The sequence below is a fragment of the Pogoniulus pusillus genome, chromosome 1, assembly GCF_015220805.1.
Source record: "Pogoniulus pusillus isolate bPogPus1 chromosome 1, bPogPus1.pri, whole genome shotgun sequence".
Taxonomy (NCBI): domain Eukaryota; kingdom Metazoa; phylum Chordata; class Aves; order Piciformes; family Lybiidae; genus Pogoniulus; species Pogoniulus pusillus.
In genome coordinates, this window is record NC_087264.1 from 4,800,425 (window position 1) to 4,815,704 (window position 15,280).

Consider the following 15,280-nt stretch of genomic DNA (forward strand, 5'->3'; position numbering starts at 1 on the left):
AGGGTTCCCGGGTGGGTCAGAGGGTGAGGCTGGACTGGGGGACACGGACAGTCCCGTCACTCAAGGTCGCTGCGGGACCCGTCTCCAAGAGCCTTCCAGGGCCAGGCTGCTGGCGTCAGGGTCGCTGCTCACGGAGGGGTCGTCGTGCTCCCGCTTTGCCGTCGGGCTTTGCCCCGACCCCACCCGTGGCCTTGGATGCGCTCAAAACAAGACATATGCGCACCCGTCCTCGAGGTTTGTTCTCCCAAGCGCAGGTTTTGAGCCCTCCTCTCTGCTCCCATGGAGACGCGTTGGATCTTGCCAGAGGGCTGGGGTCCGCCGCTGCCCCCGCCATGCCCCACGGAGGGCCGAGGCGAGGCAGGGGGGAAGGAAGCCCGGCGGGATCTCACCAAGGGGATAGCCAGCGCCAGGCCGGAGAGAGGAGAAAAATCACCTCAGCCGCCCTGGCACCGGGATCCCGACTCCCACGCAGCCAGAGCCAGGGAGGCGACGGAGGGCACGGATTCCCTGCCCCGTTCGGCGAGGATGATCCGTGGGGAACTCTGGAGAATGCCTGGGTGCTGGGAATGGCGAAGCGGGCCCGTTCAGGGAGCGAACAGGAGGGACACGGAGCTCTCCGGCCCGGCAAGACCCTCCTGCAGAGGGTGACATTTCTCCATGGCCCAAGACCCCGAGAACAAACACGGCAGCGATTTAAATAAACACGCATTTAATGATGCAAAACGCTAACAGGGGGCCCGGCACCAACGAGGCCCTGGCGGCACGGGCGGCTAGGGGCGAAACGCTCCCTCCCGGAGAGTCGTCCGGCTCCCACGGGGCTGCCCCACGCAAGAGGTTGCACGGAGAGGTCCCCTCTTCCCTTTCTTCTTTCCGCGGTTCCGAAAGCACCGGCTTCCCCCGAAAAGCCTCCAATTGCAGCCCGTCGGGTGGGGGTTGATAGCGAGCAGAGGGGCATGGGCTCGCCCCTGCAAAGATAAAACGCAGCCTGGGTGTTCTGCCATCAGCGTTGTTTAATTTAGACTGTTTTGGTACAATAGAAAGTAAACCTGAAAGCACATGCGATTTTTGGTAACAAATAACTCGAGACAGAGTTAGCGTCGACCGCAGGCTCTCTGCAAGCCGGAGGAAGAAGGCTGTGAGCAGGGCCGGGCGGGAGAAGACAACGTGGAGCTGGCGGGGGCAAGCCGAGGAACTCTCGTTCAGAAAGAAACGGCCGTCGAATTTTACAGTTATTAATTATTATTATTATTCTAATTTTGAGTCACATCTATGCATTTCACCACCGAAGAGAAGGAAGCCGGGGGCTCGGGCCCACGGGAGAACGCTCGGTAACCACCTCGCACAGCCGCGGTAAGTAAGACGCAGGCACTTGATATAACTCTAGTACTGCAACTCCTTTTTTTGTTCTTTTTCCTTTTTTTTTTTTCCCTTCCCCCCCCCCCCCCCTATTTTAAAATTTAAACTATATCGAAATCTTTCTGGTAAGGCTAAGTATGAAAAATGTAAACGTAACTTCCCCACCCTCCTCCCGTTCCAGCATCGGCCTCAGTATAGCCGTTCGCCTCCCTCCGCCTTCATCCCAGCTCCACGGGTCTTGGCTGGGCAGCAGCAGGGATTTACCGACCACCCCTGCCCTCTCCACGCCTGTGAGACTGGAGTTTGTTAAAGCGGGATCGGATCCAACCGGGGTTGGGTTTATTTGGGGAGGAGGGGGTCCTTTTCTTTTTTCTTTTTTCTTTTTCTTTTTTTTTTTTTTTTGTAATTCCCTTCGGGACCAGCTCGTTTGAAGTCGAAGGGCTGAGGGTTTCTGCTGCTCTCTGCATTTGGCTACGTGGAAAAAAAAAATTAAAATAAAAATCATGGTAATAGTGGGAGGCGCTGAGAGAGGGGGAACTGGACCAGTAGCCGATGCGGGGATTGTGTGAAAAGAGCTGAAAGTCCCACCAAGAATCAGCGGGATGAGCTGTAAAACCGGGTGCTGTCCTCTATATACAACCCAGAGCCTCTGTCCCCAAGCGGAACCTCCTCTCCCGATCCTTCAGCCGGCCGCCGCGGGCCTTTAGGATCCCAGATCCACCAGGCTGGACGTGAGGGGTCCCAGCAGCGAGTCCTGGAGCTGGTGGCCTTGGAGGCTGTGAGGGGTCTGGGATGTCGCTAAACCACTCAGAGAATAGCCGGAGCTCCTGGCGTGGCTGAGGTTTCCCTGCAAGAGCAGGACCGAGTTCTGATCCGGGCTTTGAGGAGGAGAAAATTCTTCCTCGGAGCTGGACATAAGCGGTTTGCTCCCATCCAGAGGCGAGAGTTGGTTCGGTTTGTTGGTAGCGGCGTTGTTGTTTTCCGTGTTCTCCCTGTGAAAAGGCACAAAATAAAAGGTAAAAAAAAAAAAAAAAAGGAAAAAGAAAAAAGAAAAATACCCCCACAACAGGGATGTTACAGCAGGCGAGAGACGCCAGGGATGAGCAAAACGCTCCATCGCGTTTTGTCCCGTCCTGAGAGCAGATTCTCCCTCCCGGGAAAAACAAAACCAAACAAACCCAAGCCAGCCTAGTATTTTCACAACGGATCGTCCCACTTTCTTTTTATCCCCTCTATAAATAGATGGGCTCCGCACAGCCCGAGCATTTAGATGAGGAAGGAAAAAGTCGGAAGGGAATTTTCTTCCTAGTGAGATTTCCTCCTTTTTAATGTAAAATGAAAGCGCGACCCGGAGACGAGCAGGGTGCGGGATTTTCTCTACGAGGCTCGGCAGGGAAGTTGCTGAAGGAAACAAAACGTTGGGCTATGCCTTTCCACGGCTGGTTGTTTTGCCGCTGGCGCCGCCCGGGGTGGCCTCGGTGCGGAGTGGCGGCTCGGCCGGGCCATCGCTCCCTCATCCCAGTCTCTCTCTCATCCCTGTTCCATCCCGGGGCTCTATCTCTCTCCTCCGAGCTTCGCAGCTACTCTGCCCGATTCCGCGCAATACCCAACCCAGCATCTCTACCACTTCCCCGGAAGGCTTCGGGACCGTATCGTTCCCGGATTAACTCAGGGCAGCAAACAAAAGGCGGCCAAGAGGCCTGGAGAGGCCGGCGAGGGGCTCGTTGTTTCCCACAGCACCCCGGGCAGGTGGCGGTGGGGCAGCAAGGAGTGGGGTCTGTTGAATCTCGAGTGGAAAACCCACTTGGGCAAAACGCAACGCGCTTTAGGGGGGAAAAATTGGATTTGGAGCGAGCAAAGTATTTTGGCTGTTCCCTCCGCATCCACCGGCGGGTGGTAGCTGCGCTACAGGGATTCCCGGTCCACGTCCGCGGGGAGAAAAAAGGGGAATTGTAGAGGATGGGGGGTGGGGTGGGGGTGGTAAGTACCTTTCCTTCGCCTCTGCCGCTCGGTCCCGCTGCCTCCGGTTCTTGAACCAGTTGCTGACCTGGGTGGTGGTGAGGCCGGTGGCTTCCGCCAGCTCCCGCTTCTCTCGGGGGGACGGGTAGGGGTTGTGGGCGTACCATTCCCGTAGCACGCCCCGGGATTTCTCCTTGAAGCAGTAACTGGTTTCCTCGCCGTCCCAGATGGTGCGGGGCAAAGGGAATTTTCGGCGGACGCGGTATTTACCGACGGCGCCCAAGGGTCTGCCCCTCAATTTTTCGGCTTCTACGTAGTGAGCCTTCAGCCAGAGCTGCTGCAGCTTGGGATGGTTGTGGGGGGAGAACTGGTGGCTCTCCAGAATCTTGTAGAGCTCGCGGAAGTTGCCGCGGTGAAAGGCCACCACGGCCTTGGCCTTAAGGACGCTCTCGTTCTTGTGCAGGTGGTCGCAGGCGGGCAGCGACCAGAGGAACCGGCCCAACCTCTCCAAGTTCCCCCCTTGCTGCAACACCTCGCAGACGCAGGCGACCTGCTCCTGCGTGAAGCCAAACGACGGCAGCATCGACATGGCCGAGCGCAACGGCAGGAGCAGCGGCGGCGGCAGGAGGAGGAGGCGGCGGCGGCGGACACCCCGCGGGAGCGGGGCGGCGGAGGGGCGGGGGGAGGCCACCCGCCGGGCCCAGTCCCAGTGCTGGTCGTGGCCCCGGACCCAGCCCCAAAGCGGGGAGGCTCGGCAGCAGCCGGGGCGATCGATCGGGCGAGCGGGGATGCTGGTCGCGGAGCCGGGGGGGACTTTGTCCCCGCTCCTCCGCCGCCGCGCTTAAAGCGCCCGAGCCCCCGCGCCGCGCTGATTGGGCGCCCGCGGCTCTGCCCCCGCCTCAGCGGGCCCGGCCCAGCCCAGCTCAGCTCAGCTCAGCCCAGCCCAGCCCGGCCCAGCCCAGTCCAGAAGCGCTCAGCCCAACACAACCCAGAAGAGCCCGGCCCAGATGAGCCCAGCCCTGCCCGGCCCAGCCCAGCCCAGCCCAACCCTGCACGGGCGGGCGGGGCCTGACGGCGGGGACCCGGTCCCGGCCTCAGCCGTCTCGCCTGCGCGTGTGCGGCTCCAGCAGCGGGGTAGCCTAGCCGCCCCCCACCCGCCGTCCGCATCCCTGGGGAAGCCGCTCCCAGAGGACTTCGTCTGTCTTTCTTCCACTCTTTTTGCCCCCAAACTCCTGCCTCCCGCCCCCTCCAAGCTGCCCTGCCAAGCCAGTCGTACTTAATTACCTTAATGTTGGTGATGAATAAGCAATGTTTTAGTGAACAGATAAATAATACGCGAGGCCCTGCGCCCCCTTCTCTCCCTCTCTACGGCCACTCTGCTCCCCGTTTAGCCCAAGGGGGTGTCCTCGGCAAATTGGGGGGGAAGCCCCCGAGGAAGCCGCGCAGGCTGCGGGCAGCAAAACTGCACCGACCGGCCAGGCTTTAATTAGCCTAATCCTCATTTGCACACCTCTCTTAAAAGCAATTATTAAAGAAAAAAAAAAAGAATAAGAAGAAATTAGAAAACAATTAGGCTCCCTAAGCAAAGATAATCTATTGTCAGTGGCGAGAACGGGCTGGGAGATGAGGACAATGCGGTGAGATAAGGGCAGGGGAGCGGTGGGAAGAAGGTGTCTTCATGGCTCTATTTATCTTTGATTAGATAAGTCGAAACCAGTATTTTAAGCACGCTCCAGAACGCTTTTGATTCCAGAACGAGTTCTCTCCGCGGGTGCTAATAACCATCGCGGGGCTCTTTAAAACCTGTTTGTCTTCACTAAAGACATTCGGATTGATTTGAGTTTAAACGCTCCGCGTTCAGCTCAGCCCGTTCGTGGAAGAGGCGAAGGGCTCTGAGCCCGGGGCCGTCGGCGCTGCCCACTCCCTGCCCGCCGTACGAGATGGGAAAGGCCGGTCCCGATATTTTCCTAAATTCGGATGGGGTTTGGGATTTTGTTGTTGTTGTTTCTTGTATTTTTCTTTTTTCGCCATGCACTTCGCGTCTCGGGGCTGTTTAAATTAAGCCCCTGCCACCCAGTCTGTACAGCGACTTTACTATGTGCGCTGGAGTCAGGGCGCTCCTGTATCCCATGACCATGTGTCTGGTAATTTTCCCTTGTCATTTTATTTTAGTACTTATGATGTTGCAGATGAAGTCTTAAAGAGCTGCAATGTCCTCCCAGAAGGAATGTCTGCTTGGAACAGATCCTTATTGACAAGGCAGCTGTGCAGGGACCGGAACGGAGCCTTAAACCCGGCTCTAAAATCAACTAATACCCTAAAGTCTGGAGCAAGTGCGCAGAATTATAACGCCTGGGCTCGGAGCAGCCCGCGGCCGCGTCCTGGAGCAGCAATGCCCTGCCCAGCTTGGAGATGGACTCTGCACCCCTCCTTTTGATAGGTATTGATTTTAAACCTCAATTTTGTTTCTAAGAAGGCGCTCAGTTCGGGAAAAGCACGGACCTAAGGACATATACCTTCAGGATGAGGAGGAGAGTAACGCAACGCGGGGCTGGAGAAGTTGTTTGCCATTTGAACGACAGCGGGTTTATCTTGTCCTCACATTTCTCCTCCTTGTTTTTCTTTCCTTCGAAAGGCCGACCAAAACAAACACCGCTCTTGCTGGGAATAAGCAAATTATCCCCGCGCGGAGCTTACAGGGACAGGCAAGGATTGAGCCGAGCCTGTCCCGCGATTTCCAAGAGAGACTTTATTCTTCCGTGTCACCAAAATCCACACAATTTGGGGACAGATTCTCTGGGATCCATGCAGGAGTTGCACACTGCAGACAAGAACCGCTCAGCATCAGCGTAAATTATTGCCCGGATTGCTTTTCTTTAAAAATTGGGAATATTTCACTTCAACTCAGGGAAAGAGATAAATGAATTTCCAAACCACCCCATCCTATTTAGTCTTTGAAAAACGCCTAGGGAAAAAAATATGTTTTCTAGCCGACCCCAAAATAAAACTAAACCAAGGCAAATACAAATAACCGAATAACTACATAACGACAGAGTGGCGCGGAGCTGCAGCCGGCCGCTCCTCTCTGGTTTATTTTTCGGCAGAGAAGGAGCAGCCCGGCGGGCTTCACCCCGGGCAGAACTCCGCGGGGTCCACTCCGCCACCAGGGCCTGACATCTCCGCACCAGCGGAGGGGAAGCCGCCGGTGCACAGTCACGGGGGCCTCCGCGCCTTGCCGCACTCGCCGGAGCACCGAGCGGCTCCGGTTGTGCTGGAAATTCATTTATTCTCTTATTTATTCGATGCAGCGTTACACAGCGCAGAGAGGGGAAGAGGGCAAATCCCAAGCAAGGGTCTGCGAGTTTTTCTCTGTTTCTTCAGAAAATAAAACCAAAGAGAAATAAATCACCCAAACACGACTTCCATCTCCCCTCCGACCTTAGAAATGAAGCTCTTTCCCAACGGATTTTTTTTTCCCCTTTAAGTGCGAGGGTCTGGAAGAAACAAATAGCGCGACAAAATAAAATCAGCCGCATTTATTTTTTTTCGGAGCCCCGCCTCGGCGCGGTGATAACCGGGTCTGGAGGCTGGGAGCCGTCGGGAGTGTAACACAACGCTGCCGCTTTCCGAACCTTTCGAAGGCGAAATTCAAAACCGACCCATTAAGTCAATGAGGTTTGTGTTGTGGAGGGCTCCTTTCCCATCCACTTGCTGTTCTGAAAAATAGATCGCATTTCGTTATCTCCAGCGAGGATCTGCAACGTGATACCGGATCCGCGCTGCCTTCCCTGCCGAACGCCAGGCGCAGGGGAGACAGCCAGATTATTCCTGCACAATACAGGATTTGTGTCTGCTTGCTTTCACTCTTTTCTCCTTCCTTTATTATTCTGGTTTTTAGTGCGGAAGAGCAAACCCCCCCCCTTCGCATGCATCGCCCTTCTCTTGCAGGAGCCTTTGGCCCGACGCGCCTCGCAGACCGGCGCAACCTTTAATTACTTGTTGGTAAATTACGCTCCAGACACCTGTAAAAACAAATCCGGTGTCCGTGGGGCAAGGGCCGTGTCCTGTCCGCTCCGCTACACCCTCCCTCTTCGCCCCAGGCTCCTGTCCTGTCCGGTACACCCCCACCGCGAAGACCGGGTCCCCCCACGTCAAGCAGGGTCAGGCCGGGCCGGGGCTGACGAAGGAGGGCCGGGCCGGGGCGGTGGGGCGAGGGGCAGGATAGGGATCGGGATCAGGATCAGGCCTTCGCGGCGTGGCCCTGGCGGGGCGATCCCCGGGGCACAAAGGGCTCTTTCTTCGCTCACTTACCGGGACATTTTTCAAAGGATTAGAGGTGATCACGCGTTTTGGGTGGGTTTTTTTTTGTGGTGGTGATTTCCCCCCCGCCCCCGAAGGCCGGTGCGTTTTTCTGCCCCTGTCCCCCCGCACTCTTATTTTCTCCTGCTTTTACGGAGGGACTCCCCTCGCTACGCCCGACCTCCCTCCCCCCCTTTTTACCGCTCGCTAATGTACCTCCAAGATGCTGATTCTTTTAAGCTACGAAGAATTTCCTTTTGGGAGGTGAAACCCTCCAGCTCCTCCTGTTCAGAGGAAAGTGCTAGTGATGGTAATACGGGGTGACACTAAATAAACAGTTAAAGCAGGACTGGAAAGATGGAGTTAATTATCCAGTGAGCTACATTTAAACCGAGACCAGGAGGGGGTGATTTGTTTTGGCGCAGGGAACTGAGAAGGAGACGAGCCACCGAGGTCTCCTTGCTCCTCCTTGGAGGCTCCTTAACTTGTCCTTGCTGTTGTCGGCCAGGGGACCAGCTTTGGCCCGGGCGGGGTGAAGCCGACAGCGGACCGGCTGTCCCTCAGCCGTAACCCAGGGCCGCGGCCCTGGGAGTTTTCGTTGTGAGCCGTGCATGGGGCGGAGAAATTTAGGGGGTCCCATGCGGAGAAATTTAGGGGGTCCAGAGGTGTGTGTGTGTGATCCATATTTGTTTGTTATTTTTCTCCCCAAGAAGTCAGATAAATTAACGTCTGTGCGGCTCGCCGTGCCCGTGTTCCCAGGTAAGTCTGCATACAAGCAGCCCTGCGATATTTTCTCCCTCTCCCTCTCTCTCTCTCTCTCTCTCTCTCTCTCTTTTTTTAAAGAAGTCTGATATTAATAATCCCCGTATGCCCCTCTTTCCGGGTCATTACGGTACTGCTGGTCTCTAATCAATCCTAATGCGATGGCAATTGGAGTCTCTGATGAATGCATCTCAGGTTTCTTGTAATGGCTCTACCACATTTTCCTGGACCTCCTTCTTTAACCTGAGATGCCAGGGGGACGTCTCCGTTCTCAGCTGCTGATTACTTCAAGATGTTTGGGCTGGTGTGGGGAGAGAGGGAGCGAGCGAGGCAGCCTGCCCCTGAATAATCTGGAGCTGAATTGGATGAGCCGTTTCCTAAATCAAAGGACAACGGCGGGGTTTAACTCCTTTTCTGCACGGCAGCGTGCCGTCTTGCTTTTCATCCCGCACCGGCCCCGCCGCGTCTCCCCCGTGCCCACGTCCGTGTGCATGACACGGCCCCTGGGGACCCGCACACCTCCGGAGTGTGCCGCTCCCCCCAGCAGCTGCACGCACGCAAAAAGGGAGGACTCCTCTCCACATCCCCAGCCTCTTAACTCCTCTCCGAAGCACCCAGTGCTCTCGGGTGGGTCCGCAGTCCCTACAATGAGGGAGTGGGGATCCTCCACAAGCGCGCAGGGACCGCTCAGCAGCAGCGCGTTATTTACGAGGCGATCAGCATTTCCGCGGCGTTGTTTTCCTCTCCTTTCTCAGCATAAAGGCGTTTGCCGTAAGCTGAGACAATCAGGACTGATATTTCTGGCCTTTTTGGTGTGGGTTTTTTTTTATATATGATAATGCTGCTCGAAAGAGGCTGCGAATGAACCGGGCTCTGGGCTGCCGCAGGATCGATTGCTGCTTCCCCCCAAGCTGCGGTTCCTCCATGGGAGAAAAAAATCTCCCTTGGCTGCCCCTTTGCAGCCACTCGAATATGCCTCAGCGCACCCCAACACGCGTGGGCAGCTTTGCCTGCGCTCCTAGGAAATTAGGCTGGGGGCTGGGAAAGGGATGCATATTTTAAACGAATAATTTAATTTCTTCTCACCAGGATGCAATGTAAAAATTAAACCCCAGCAGAAAAAAATAGAGTGAGTTGAAGACAATCTCTTCTCCCACGGGGTTTGGCCCTAGGCGGGGAGGCAGGAGCCTAGCCGCGGGTAGGATGGATGTACTGCGTGAGTGGGTGGCTTCTCGCTATACCTCAGCAGTGCCACATGTTGCCGTAAATGAGTCATTCCCCAAACCGAAACGAACCATGGACACCCCCTCCTCGCGGTGCTCCCGGGCGCGGCTGCCCCGCGGGGCCGGTGCGCGCCTGCTCTGCGCCCGCGGTGTCGGCTGTAGCGTGGCCGGTGAACTTGGTCTATCCCAGGAATCCCTCTGGGATCTAACCCCCTGGAGACCCACTTCTCCGGGACCCTCCTGGCACTGCGCAGCTCCCGCGGGACACAGCGCAGGCGCGGAGGGGCTCCCGCGGAAACCTTCGCGGTGCTCGCAGCTGGGAGCCGAGGGGTTGGGCAGCGGCGGGACCCCCCCCCCCCCCCCCCCGGAACTGCTGCCCCTCCTTGCAACCGCACCATGCTCCCGTCGCAGCATCCACCAGTGCACACACTCTCTGGTGTGTGTCCAGCCACGCCTTGCACACCTACCTGTGTGCAACTGCTGCCAATGTGTGCACACATTGCAACATCCATCCATGGATTGCCCCCCCCGAGTCACCCCTTTACTCAGGAGTGTGTACACTCACCCATGAATGACATGCCCACTCCACAGACACTCGTGTGCACAGTGCCTAGTGCATGAATCTGCATCTTTGTCTGCACACCTCTGTGCACATACCACCCACCCGTGTGCACATACGTCCCTGAACACATCCCCATTCACATGTGGACCTACATTTGTGTGTATACACTCCAAACTATACAAATGCTCCCTCCCACACCTGCCCACGCTCTGCTCACGTGTGTACCACCCACCCACATTAGTGACACCCACATGCATGTACATGGGCTTCCCCAGCATGTGTCCAGGGCGGGCAGCTGGGTGCTCAGGAGGAGGGTTTAAACAGTTTCCCTATATCCCTTCCTTATGTGATGGCTGGGGCAGAGACGTGCTGGACACTGGGAAAATTAAAACAAACAAGCAGAGAAACCACAAACAAAACCAAACGTCCCCAAGACCCCTATTTTCATTAAAAAAAAAAAAGGAGAGCAGTGGTTGAATTGGAGGGATTGGAAAGGTGGCAGTGGGGACTGGGAGAAGGATTTACATATGGGCTCTGTTTACCTATGTGCTTTGCATACAGGCACTGGGGGACTGTGCCTGTTGCAGCCGGGGCAAGAAAAGAGGCACCATCAACCCCGTGTGTGATTTTGGGAGAGCTTTGGTGGTGGGGCAGCAGGTAGGTGCCTGCCTGCAGGGATAAAGGGTAAGGGGGGGCCCATCCCACACCCATTGCCCCAGTGGGTTTCTGAGTGAGCTGCGAGAAAGAGACCTTTCACCTCTCATTAGTGATGCCATCAGTGGCTTGGCAAAGCAGAGCTGAGGTCATGTTACATATGGCACACAGTCTGTTCAGCGCCGGCAACAACAGCTTTGAAATTTTAGAGAGGGGAAAGGTCACCTTGCGTAAGCCAAGGGCTGGGGGTCCTCTGCTCTGTCTGCACCCTGGGTGGGTCTCCATATGCCTCCATCGTCGCCAGTCTCCCTCTGTCTGGCCCTGAGAGATGCTCAGTCTGTCTGCTTTTCTGCCTCCCAAATGAAGGGAACAACTTTCATGCTGCCTTTCCTTTTCCCTTACAGAACAATTTCTCCCAGAATTGTTGGGTTTTTTTTTTTCCTCCCCCTCTCTGTTCTCTTCCCAGCATAAACCTGTCTCTAATGATGTATTGTTTTTGCAAGCAACCTATTAGTGCAGCTTTCCAGGAGAAAATGAGTTGTCTCTCTTTATCAGCAGATCTACCTAGACGGATAAGTTTACCCTTCTCAGACCTGAGTATATAATTTCATAGACCTTCAAAAGTGTCACGCTTCCACGGTGATTAAAACTTCTTGCTCCTGGACCTTGCTGGGCTATTTCAGCTTTCATGCCACTAGATCTTAGAAAAGCACATCTGCACTGTTGTATTTCTTTCATGTGAAGAGCTGAAGAAAGACAAACCCAATCTCTGTTGTGTTTGGAAATACACAACATATGACATTAATTCCTGGTGTAATTTATGACACTGCATTTTGATAGCATCCTGTCAAAGTGTCCTGTGGACTGATTCTGGAGGTGAAAATATCTGAATATTCCATTCTGGAATGGGCTGCCCGGGGAGGTGGTGGAGTCACTGTCCCTGGAGGTGTTGAAGCAAAGCCTGGATGAGCCACTTGGTTCCATGGTCTGGTTGACTGGCTAGGGCTGGGTGCTAGGTTGGACTGGATGATGTTGGAGGTCTCTTCCAACCTGGTTGATTCTATGATTCTGTGATTCTATGAAGTGAAAGATATCCAGGACAGTGATTCAGGGCTGTCATTTGTGCCATAAAGGCTGGCTGTGATGTGTGTGATTTTTAGGCCACCAGATTTCTATTGATGTAAAAGTGAGGTGCAGGGTCATAGGTGTAAACAGTATGAGTAGTGCTGGTTAAGCCATAGAAATGTGGCTACAGGACTTAAGAGGAGGCAGCAGGCCACCAGAGTCTGGTACTTAATTCAAGATTTCTCAGTTCAAGAGAGATGTTGAGGTTCTGGAATGTGTCCAGAGAAGGGCAACAGAGATGGTGAGAGGCCTGGAGCAGAGCCCTGTGAGGAGAGGCTGAGGGAGCTGGGGGGTGTGCAGCCTGCAGAAGAGGAGGCTCAGGGCAGACCTCATTGCTGTCTGCAACTACCTGAAGGGAGGCTGTAGCCAGGTGGGTTTGGTCTCTTCTGCCAGGCAAGCAGCAACAGAAGAAGAGGTTGCAATCTAGAGGTGTACCAGAGAAGGTCTAGGCTGGATGTTAGGAGGAAGTTGTTGTCAGAGAGAGTGATTGGCATTGGAATGGGCTGCCCAGGGAGGTGGTGGAGTCTCTGTGCCTGGAAGTGTTCAAGCAAAGCCCGGATCACTTAGTGCCATGGTCTAGTTGATTAGACAAGGCTGGGTGCTAGGTTTGTCTGGATGATCTTGGATGTCTCTTCCAACCTGGTTGATGCTATGATTCTATGACTGTGAGGTGGAAATTACAATACTCCCAAACATGATGGCCAGCAGCATTAAGTTCATGTCCCTTCCAAGCCCCAATGCAGATTCTTATCTGGCAAACTTTGTTTTTCAAATCCATGGGGCCTGATTGTTAAGTTTCTCAAAGTCAACTTGCATGGGAGTTTCTGCTGTGCAGTTGTGGCACAAAGATCTTCAAAAGGACATTTTCTTTTATGCAGGTCATGACCAAAGAAGGCTCTAAATGTTGCTTATGTAGAGAATCCTGGAGAACCTGGAGCTGAACCAACACATCATGTAGATTCAGGATACACCTTTCTGCCTGCTACAGGCTCCATTAAAGGGAACTCCTCCTAATTTTCTAGTAGAGTTGCTTGCATGGATTTAAACTTTTTTAAACATGAACAGTCTTCCACTGCCTGTCAAAGAGTGGAGGTATGAGATGGCTTCTTTTCAGGAATAGCAATGCTGAGATATGTCCATGATTTTTATCACAGTGTTTTCTTAGCATGGGCTTGATTTGAACTCTTAGCTCCTGAGTGCAAATCTGTTGATTCAAATGGAGCTCATGGCAAGTAGGAATGGGATTAGCCATAATTTCCCACTGCTGCTGTCTAATCACTGAGGTCTGAAGAAAGCAACATATGTATAATGGTAGCTGAGAGGCAGGAGGGGTGGAAGCTCTCTACCAATGAAAACCACATTAAATAATTAATTCCCAGTTGCCCATCTACATTAGTGCTTTCAGATCAAAAAGCTGGTCAGCTTTGTAAGGCCTCGGGCACTGAAACATTTGGTACATTGTCAGCCCAAAAGTGGAGGTAATAGATACTCAGGATGGCTGCTTAAGTGCTGCTCTCCACCCTGCCATTTGCATAGCGCAGCCGCGCAGACTCATTCCTCATCTCCTCCTCTGCCTTGCCTAACTTTGACAGGGCAACTTCTTTCCTGAGGTGGCTGCTGAGGAAGCTGAAAGTTCATTTTACAAAAAGCAGAGGAACTTCGTGTTTGAGTTTAAAAATAGAGTATTCAAAAGGTAGTCTCTCCTTTATCAGCAGACCAAATCTGACAGCTTAATAAGGAAAGGAATGAATTTCCCCCTCCTATCCTACTTGCCCCCCCCCCTCCTTACTCCATCTGCACATCCCTTGAAATCAGCTTCTCATCTCAGGTCAGGTTGGGATCTTTTGGGCTTGTACATCCTTTGCAATAAAGACCTTGCCATGAGAAAGGAGATAACAAGCCCTTTGATGTGTAAGTCATCAGAGACTGCTCGGCTCACCTTCTGAGATAAATAAATACGTGTGCATGGGTGTATGGAGCTGAAGAAGAAAAAGAAGCATTAGAATAAACTGCCTGAGGAGGTGGGAGATTCTCTGGTAAAAACAAGTCTAGACAAACATCTGTCAGAAATACCAACATGTGCTTGATCCTGCCTTGGAGCTGTGGAAAAGACTGAATGGTGTTGTCAAGTTCTTTCCAGACCTAAGAGACCATGGGTCCAGGCTTATATCCCTGTGTGTGTGTGCCTAGGTGTACGTATGCACATATCTCCACTCTTCCAGTGATGCTTTGTGTTGCCAGTTACACAGGTCTGCTGTCTCTTCGTTGTGTTAAATCAGAATTTTGGTTCTGTTTGATGTACTTTGTGCCTCGAGTGGATCAGATCACAGTGTCTCATCTACCAGCTGTATTTTTCTTCCCTCTTATTTTTTTTTTCTTCACATCTTTTATCCCTTCAATTCTGGGAGTTTCTCAGAGATTCATAGAATCATAGAATCAACCAGGTTGGAAGAGACCTCCAAGAGCATCCAGTCCAACCTAGCACCCAGACCTAAACAATCAACTAAACCATGGAACCAAGTGGCTCATCCAGGCTTTGCTTCAACACCTCCAGGGACAGTGAATTCACCACGTCTCTGGGCAGCCCATTCCAATGCCAATCACTCTTTCTGTGAAGAATTTCTTCCTAATGTCCAGCCTAAACCTACCCTGGTGCAGTTTGAGACTGTGTCCCCTTGTTCTATCACTGGTTGCCTGGCAGAAGAGACCAACCCCACCTGGCTACAACCTCCCTTCAGGTAGTTGTAGACAGCAATGAGCTCTGCCCTGAGCCTCCTCTTCTCCAGCCTAAATCACCCCCAGCTCCCTCAGCCTCTCCTCACAGGGCTATGCTCCAGGCCCCTCACCAGCTTTGCTGCCCTTCTCTGGACACCTTCCAGCACCTCAACATCTCTCTTGAATTGAGGAGCCCAGAACTGGACACAGCACTCAAGGTGTGGCCTGAGCAGTGCTGAGTACAGGGGCAGAAGAACCTCCCTTGTCCTACTGGCCACACTGCTCCTGATGCAGGCCAGGATGCCATTGGCTCTCTTGGCCACCTGGGCACACTGCTGGCTCATGTTTAGCTATTCTCTACCCTAGGTCCCTTTCTTCCTGGCTGCTCTCCAGCCACTCAGTCCCCAGCCTGTAGAGCTGCTTGGGGTTGCTGTGGCCAAAACGCAGAACCCTGCATTTGAGGAGTGTGTTGGCAGCTCACTTGTGTTTACACAAGCAGCTACCAAGGGCCAGCACTTGTGGTCCTTTACACAGGGGCCAAGTTTAATACTTCTATTAAAATCAATTGGAAGCAGGTTTTACCCCTGTGACACTCCTACAGATGGAGTGCTGTGCAGCTCAGCGC

General features: G+C 53.7%; 1 protein-coding gene across 1 annotated transcript; it reads right to left on the reverse strand.

Annotated features, from left to right (window-relative positions):
* Positions 1-1,467: 1,467 nt before the first annotated feature.
* Positions 1,468-3,904, reverse strand: SIX1 (SIX homeobox 1). Its single transcript, XM_064152780.1, has 2 exons — positions 3,345-3,904; positions 1,468-2,348 (listed from the first exon to the last, which is right to left on the reverse strand). The coding sequence occupies exons 1-2, from the start codon at positions 3,902-3,904 to the stop codon at positions 2,060-2,062; spliced, it is 849 nt and encodes a 282-aa protein (XP_064008850.1). The 3' UTR covers positions 1,468-2,059.
* Positions 3,905-15,280: the final 11,376 nt, after the last annotated feature.

Coding starts and splice junctions, on each gene's coding strand:
- SIX1 (XM_064152780.1), bottom strand. CDS start 3,904: ATGTCGATGCTGCCGTCGTTTGGCTTCACGCAGGAGCAGGTCGCCTGC. Junction 2,349..3,344: donor GCGGCAGAGGCGAAGGAAAG/GTACTTACCACC, acceptor GCCTTTTCACAG/GGAGAACACGGAAAACAACA.